The 8,384-nt window shown below is 46.9% G+C and overlaps 1 protein-coding gene across 1 annotated transcript in view; it reads right to left on the bottom strand.

Annotated features, from left to right (window-relative positions):
- Positions 1-926: 926 nt before the first annotated feature.
- Positions 927-8,384, bottom strand: part of LOC308184750 (uncharacterized protein) — a 224,008-nt gene continuing 216,550 nt past the window's right edge. The window contains exon 2 of the mRNA XM_080572186.1: positions 927-3,112. Within this exon, the coding sequence (XP_080428312.1) occupies positions 1,661-3,112 (1,452 nt within the window). The 3' untranslated portion in view covers positions 927-1,660. The remainder of the gene's footprint in view (positions 3,113-8,384) is intronic.

Raw genomic sequence — 8,384 nt, 5'->3', positions numbered from 1 at the left:
CAGTAACTTCTGACAGCCGGCCAAGAGACCACTAGATAAGGAGGAAGAATATGAGCCTCCCTGTCCGAGCGGCCCCCGAGAAAGTAACAGAGACTGATAAGCAGGCGCACCTGGGAGGACTTGGGATTCGGGAAACCAATTATAATAACCCTGCCTCTTCTAGAAGTAGTAATGAATATGTATTAGCCTAGGAGCATAAAAACCAGCCGCCTTACGTAACAGGTGTGCGTCCTGGTGGAGCAGAGACTCCCGGCGCACCCAGCGCTGTTTGCTTGCCTCTATTCCTTTAATAAATTGTAAACTTTGATTGTAATCCTATTTGGGACTCAGTCATTTATAACAATGGTTAAGCTAAAAATTAATTTAGAGGTGAAAAATAAAGGAATTGAGGTTACATTATACACCCTCACTGTAGAGGACGAGGCAAAAATAAACCCTGAGGTGTGGTATTCTCCCGAATCAGTAGGCCGTTTAGATATTAGTCCCTTTGAAGTCACTATCAGGAATCCCGAGACTCCTATCAGGGTAAAACAATACCCAATGTCTCAAGAAGGCAGGGAGGGGCTGCAACCAGTAATCGAGAGGCTACTACAACAGGGATTACTGGAGCCTTGCATGTCACCTCATAACACTCCTATATTACCTATCAAGAAATCTGATGGCGCTTATCGACTAGTCCAAGACTTGAGGGAGGTCAACAAAAGAACAATAACCAGATTTCCTGTAGTAGCTAACCCACATACCTTGCTAAGCCAGCTGTCCCCAGCGCAGAGATGGTATAGTGTCATAGACCTAAAAGATGTGTTTTGGGCATGTCCTTTAAAAGGGGAATGCAGGGATTATTTCGCCCTCAAGTGGGAAGATCCTGCAACCCATCGGAAACAACAATTAAGATGGACCGTGCTTCCCCAAGGATTCACGGTGTTGTGGTTTAACCCGGCTGGCAGCTAAACACCACACAGCCGTTCGCTCACCCTCCCCCCTCCCTCTCTGGGATGGGGGAGAGAAACGGGAAAGTGAAGCCTGTGAGTTGAGATAAAGACAGTTTATTAAGACAGGAAAATAATAATAACAATAATAATAATAATAGTGATAATGGTAATAGTATTAACAATAATAATGTGTAAGAAAACAAGTGATGCACAATGCAATTGCTCACCACCTGCTGACCGATGCCCAGCCTATTCCCGAGCAGCCGGCCCCCCCACCCCGGCCAGCCACCCCTATATATTGTTTAGCATGACGTCAGATGGTATGGAATACCCCTTTGGCCAGTTTGGGTCAGCTGTCCTGGGTCTGTCCCCTCCCAGCTCCTGCTGCACCCCCCGCCTGCTCGCTGGCAGGACAGAGCAAGAAGCCGAAAAGTCCTTGGCCTGGTGTAAACACTGCTCTGCAACAATTAAAACATCAGCATGTTATCAGCGCTCTTCTCATCCTAATCCAAAACATAGCACCCTACCAGCTACTATGAGCTACTTAACTCTGTCCTAACTGGAACCAGGACAGATATCCACCCCTTATTCCATACCATTTATGTCATGCTCAGGTTACACTCTGTCCAATACATTCTAATTAATCACCATTTTCATCTATGATATATAGCAATCATGGTAGTGATGACATACAGTATTATATAATAATTAACATACTACAATTCAACTCATGGGCTATTCTCACCCAGTATCAAATCCCCTTGAGGTACACACCGGACCTCCCCATTCTTTTGCATTACCCACCAAGTGCATCCAGGTCCCTGAGCAAAAGCAATTCCACGAATGGGTTTGCCTTTTCCTGAGGCAGGAGTAGCCCAGACTGTTTTACCCAGCATGTTTCTTACGTGCACTACAGGAACTTTATCCCCTTCTACAATGCGTAACAGGTTTGATTGGGCAGGTCCAGCTCGGTTGGCAGATCCCCTAGTATTCACTAACCAGGTGGCCTTTGCCAAATGTGTATCCCAATTTTTGAATGTCCCAGCACCCATTGCTTTCAGTGTAGTCTTCAACAGTCCATTGTATCGTTCAACTTTTCCAGAGGCTGGTGCATGATAGGGGATGTGATACACCCACTCAATACCATGTTCTTTGGCCCAAGTGTCTATAAGGTTGTTTCGGAAATGAGTCCCGTTGTCTGACTCAATTCTCTCTGGGGTGCCATGTCGCCATAAGACTTGCTTTTCAAGGCCCAGGATAGTGTTCCGGGCGGTGGCATGGGGCACAGGATATGTTTCCAGCCATCCGGTGGTTGCTTCCACCATTGTAAGTACGTGGCGCTTGCCGTTGCGGGTTTGAGGGAGTGTGATGTAATCAATCTGCCAGGCCTCTCCATATTTATATTTCAGCCATCGTCCTCCATACCAAAGAGGTTTTGACCGTTTGGCTTGCTTGATTGCAGCACATGTTTCACAATCATGAATAACCTGTGCTATAGTGTCCATGGTCAGGTCCACCCCTCGATCACGAGCCCATCTGTAGGTTGCATCTCTACCTTGATGGCCTGAGGTGTCATGGGCCCATCGGGCTATAAATAATTCACCTTTATGTTGCCAGTCCAGGTCCACCTGAGCCACTTCAATCTTAGCAGCCTGATCCACCTGCTGGTTGTTTTGGTGTTCTTCAGTAGCCCGATTCTTGGGCACATGAGCATCTACATGGCGTACCTTTACAACCAGGTTCTCTACCCGGGCAGCAATATCTTGCCACAATGCCGCAGCCCAGATGGGCTTGCCCCTGCGCTGCCAGTTGTTCTGCTTCCATTGCTGTAACCACCCCCACAGGGCATTTGCTACCATCCATGAATCAGTATAGAGATAGAGAACTGGCCACTTTTCTCGTTCAGCAATATCTAAAGCCAGCTGAATGGCTTTTACTTCTGCAAACTGACTCGATTCACCTTCTCCCTCAGCAGCTTCTGCAACTCGTCGTGTAGGACTCCATACAGCAGCTTTCCATCTCCGATGCTTTCCCACAATACGACAGGACCCGTCAGTGAACAAGGCATATTTCTTCTCATTTTCCGGTAGCTTGTTGTACAGGGGGGCTTCTTCAGCACGAACCACCTCCTCCTCTGATGATATCCCAAAGTATTTGCCTTCTGGCCAGTCCATAATCACCTCCAAGATTCCTGGGCGACTGGGGTTTCCTATTCGAGCCCGCTGAGTAATCAGTGCAACTCACTTGCTCCATGTAGCATCAGTTGCATGATGCGTAGAGGGGACCCTTCCTTTGAACATCCAGCCTAGTACCGGCAGTCGGGGTGCCAGGAGGAGCTGCGCTTCAGTACCGACCACTTCCGAAGCAGATCGAACTCCTTCATATGCTGCCAATATCTCCTTTTCAGTTGGAGTGTAGCGGGCTTCAGATCCTCTGTATCCCCGACTCCAAAACCCCAGGGGTCGACCTCGAGTTTCCCCAGGTTCTTTCTGCCAGAGGCTCCAGGTGGGACCATTCTCTCCGGCTGCGGTGTAGAGCACATTCTTTACATCTGGTCCTGTTCGGACTGGCCCGAGGGCTACTGCATGAACTATTTCCTGCTTAATTTGTTCAAAGGCTTGTCGTTGCTCAGGGCCCCATTCAAAAGCATTCTTCTTACGGGTTACTTGGTAGAGCGGGTTTACAATCAGACTGTAATTTGGAATATGCATTCTCCAAAACCCCACGACACCTAGGAAAGTTTGTGTTTCTTTTTTGCTAGTTGGTGGAGACATAGCTGTTATCTTGTTGATCACATCCATTGGGATTTGACGACGTCCATCTTGCCATTTAATTCCTAAAAACTGGATCTCTCGTGCAGGTCCTTTAACTTTATTCTGTTTTATGGCAAAACCGGCCTTCAGAAGGATTTGGACTATTTTCTTCCCTTTCTCGAAAACTTCTTCTGCAGTGTCACCCCACACAATGATGTCATCGATGTACTGCAGGTGTTCAGGAGCTTCCCCCTGCTCCAGCGCAGACTGGATCAGTCCATGGCAAATGGTAGGGCTGTGTTTCCACCCCTGGGGCAGCCGATTCCAAGTATATTGGACTCCCCTCCAAGTGAAAGCAAACTGTGGCCTGCACTGTGCTGCTAGAGGGATGGAGAAAAATGCATTAGCGATATCAATTGTGGCATACCACTTGGCTGCCTTTGATTCCAGTTCATACTGGAGTTCTAGCATGTCCGGCACTGCAGCACTCAGTGGTGGCGTGACTTCGTTCAGGCCACGATAGTCCACTGTTAGTCTCCACTCACCATTAGACTTTCGCACTGGCCATATGGGACTATTAAAAGGTGAATGAGTCTTGCTGATCACTCCTTGGCTCTCCAGTTGACGAATTAGCTTATGGATGGGACTCAGGGAGTCTCGGTTGGTGCGATATTGCCGCCGGTGCACAGTTGTGGTAGCGATCGGCACTTGCTGTTCTTCAACCCTCAGCAACCCCACAACAGAAGGGTCCTCTGAGAGACCAGGCAAGGTAGACAACTCTTTAATGTCCTCTGTCTCCAAAGCAGCTATGCCAAAAGCCCAGCGGAACCCTTACTTAACTCTGTCCTAACTGGAACCAGGACACACGGAATCACCAAATCTATTCGGTCAGGCATTAGAACAAGTATTAGAGAACTATGAACCAAATCCTGAAGTAACCTTAGTCCAATATGTGGATGATTTGCTGTTAGCAGGAGAGAGTCAGGAGGCAGTCAGAACAGAAAGTATCAAGCTACTAAACTTCTTGAGCTTAAAGGGACTAAAAGTCTCAAAGTCAAAATTACAGTTTACGGAGGAAGAGGTGAAATATTTAGGACACTGGCTAAGTAAGGGCACTAAGAAACTAGACCCCGAACGAGTAAATGGGATTTTGTCACTACAAGCGCCAAAAAGCAAAAGACAAGTTAGTTAGGCAGCTGCTGGAGTTGTTAGGATACTGTCGACAATGGATTGAAAATTATAGTAGCAAAGTGAAGTTTTTGTATCAGAAACTGGTTGGGGAAGGATTAATGAAATGGAGCCAAAGCGATGAGCAAAGCCTGATAGACTTAAAAATGGATTTAGTGAACGCTCCTGTGTTAAATTTACCTGATGTGAAGAGACCCTTTTATCTATTTATCAACATAAAGGAGGGGACAGCGTTCGGGGTCTTAACTCAAGACTGGGCAGGGAAAAAGAAACCCATGGGATATCTTTCTAAACTTTTGGACCCTGTGAGTAGGGGATGGCCCACCTGTCTCCAGGCAGTGGTCGCGGCTGCGGTCTTGGTGGAAGAAACGCATAAAATCACCTTTGGGGGCGAACTGAGGGCATTGTCACCTCACAATATAAGGGGGATCCTGCAGCAAAGTGAGTAGTACAATGCCCCCCCCTCTAGAGATGGCCATACACAGGATCAAACTAGGAGACCAGGTTCTGATAAAATCCTGGAAAGAGACCTCTTTAACTCCTCGTTGGGAAGGACCCTACCTTGTTCTACTTATCACAGACACAGCTGTCTGGACAGCCGAGAAAGGATGGACTCACGCTAGCCGAGTTAAAGGACCAATACCAGAGGAACGGTGGAGAGTGGTCAGCCGACCTGGAGACTTGAGGCTGACCATGCGAAAAGGTACTGATGAGTGAATTCGTAATCGTATGATCGGTAACCCTCTCTAAGGAATAATAGGTTCATTGTAAACGAAACTGGGAAGTAGGGGAAGGGAAATTCTTTAATGTACCCAGACCCATACATCAGAAGGGTAACACGCCTAAGGAGGAGTGAGTAACTGGGACTGGGAGTGGCTGGAACAGGGAAATCGGTACCTAGGCCCCTGAAGATTACCCTTGCTGCCATGAAGAAAGTGAACCCCACTGCTTGAGGCAACCAAGTAGGCGGGCGAGGCAGAGGGGTACAACAGTGGGGAGAGTTATTTGGTACCCACCCCTATTTGAGATGATGGAGTCCGGCCGAATAAACCGCCCTAGTACCCACCATAACTTGAAGCCGCCTCCCCAGAATTATAAAAGGACGTTGCCCTTCTGGTGTATGTTGGCGCTACCTCTCCTATTGACTATCCCCTGTCCGGCTGGGGCCGACCAGGGATATTCGCACCAGCCCTTTAAGTGGAGTTTAATTAGGTGGGAGGACCAAGTTATCATTAACCAAGTAACTACGGCGGGTGCACCAAGTTTTCTCACATCCCTTTGTCAACTGGCACCCATAAGCCCATGTCTGAACCAAATAGGTTTCTACCTCTGCCCCAGCTCGAACCCAGGAAGGGGCCCTGTGGAAACTGATGCAAGTAAGCTACCAGCCATTAAATGCTACCAACCCTCACCTGACTGAGCGGTGCTGGCTCTGTTATGGGGTAAGGCTGCCCTTTTACAAAGCTGTGGGGGTCAATGAGAAGGCCCGACGGGTAAATGGATCCAATCCCTCACAATGTACGTGGGGGAAAGAGGGTCAGGGCATAACGCTGACCCAAGTGACTGGGAAGGGGAGATGCGTGGGACAAGTCCCACCCGATAAAATGCACTTGTGTGCAAATCAAACTAACATCGGAAATATAAAGAAACCGGCGGAATGGTTATTACCAGCGAAGGATGCTAGGTGGATATGCTCAAAGATAGGAGTTACCCCTTGTTTATCCCTGGACTTGTTCAATGGGTCTGTAGAATTCTGTGTTCAAGTAATAATCATCCCAAAGATACTCTACCACCCAGAGAATTTTATGTATGACAATCAGATCTATCAAGAACACCATTTGACAAAACGGGAACCAATTTCCACACTGACAGTGGCTACCCTAATGGTTTTTGGGGGGGGGGGGGTGCAGGGGTAGGCACAGGAGTTGCTTCTCTAATCAAACAAGGAAGAGAGTTCACCTCTCTAAGACCAGCTGTGGATGAAGATTTAGCCAGAATTGAGAAATCTATCAGTGCTTTAGAAAAATCTATAAGGTCGTTATCTGAAGGGGTATTACAGAATCGCAGAGGACTAGATTTATTGTATTTACAACAAGGGGGATTGTGCGCCGCTCTCAGGGAGGAATGCTGTGTATATGCTGATCATACTGGAATTGTGAGGGATACCATGACCAAACTTAGAGAAGGATTGGAAAGGAGAAAAAGAGAGCGGGAGGCCCAGCAAAGCTGGTACGAGTCCTGGTATAATCACTCGCCGTGGCTCACCACTCTGTTGTCAACAATAGCTGGCCCACTGATTTTATTAACCCTAGGACTAACGTTTGGTCCTTGTATCCTTAACAAAGTCATAGCTATTGTTAAAGGTAGATTGGAGGCTGCCCACCTGATGCTTATGAGGACAAAGTACGAATCGATAAATGATAGACCCATACTAGAGGAAACATTAATCCTGAGTCAATTAGAACTAAATAGATTTAATGAACAAAATGATACAGAGAAAAAGGGGGGATTGTAATGGGTAAAGCCTTGTTTGTTCATTAAATATTGCTGATGGGAGGTTTCAACGGTTAACTGCTTATACCACCAATATCCTGTTGAAGGAAAAAAACAAGTATAGGAATTTCCTGTTAAGTTAACACTTGCAGTTGAAACCAGCTCCAAAAAAGGGCAAAATGGCATTCCTCCTTGCATGGGAACACAGATACCGCAGCAAAGTCACGACCCCAACGCAGAGGAAGACGACGATCTTCATCCCCACGACCACCAGAGGACTGACGAAGACCCCCTAGCAACAGGCCTCGCAGTCGTAAGAAGACACCAGGAGGTGCCACTAAACCCGGAACTACTAGGCTATAAATCGAGACTCTGGTGGGCTTAGGTGCGCGCCGTTGGCGGAGCAGGAGACTGCCCGGCCGCCCAGCACTGTTTTACTTATCGCTGCTTGCTGAATTGCTCAAATAAATAGAAATTCGATCTACCTTACCCATGATGTGTCGGGAATGATTTCTACCAAAACTAATTTATAACAACATGTAGAAAGAGAAGTCAAATATTAAGGGCACCTAGGGTCTGAGGGAAAACGGAGAATAAATCCAGAGAGGATTCAGGGAATTGCTGAAAACTAAGAAAGAACTAAAAAGTTTTAAGAGAAAGATTTTTTTAAGGAATCAGGAGCCACGAAGTCTGAGGGAAAATGGATACTCCCTGATGAGAGAGAAATGCTGAATAAAGCACCAGTGAGGCAAATATTAACTGTTTTACATCAAGATAGTCATCGGGAGGTGCAAGCAATGTGTGATGTTGTGCTAAGAAAGTATGTCTGTGTAGGAATATACACTTTAGTGAAGCAAATATGCAGAGGATGTACCATATGTCAAAATGCAAATAAAAAGGTCATCCGTAACCCACCTAGAGGGGGACGGGAGCCAGGGATTTGACCTTTCCAAAGTATACAGGTAGACTTTACTGAGTTACCTAAAGCAGGGAGACTTAAGTACTTGTTTGTCCTAGT

Source organism: Anser brachyrhynchus, assembly GCF_964034855.1.
Source record: "Anser brachyrhynchus genome assembly, chromosome: W".
NCBI classification, from domain to species: domain Eukaryota; kingdom Metazoa; phylum Chordata; class Aves; order Anseriformes; family Anatidae; genus Anser; species Anser brachyrhynchus.
This window is presented reverse-complemented; position numbering and strand designations above follow the sequence as displayed.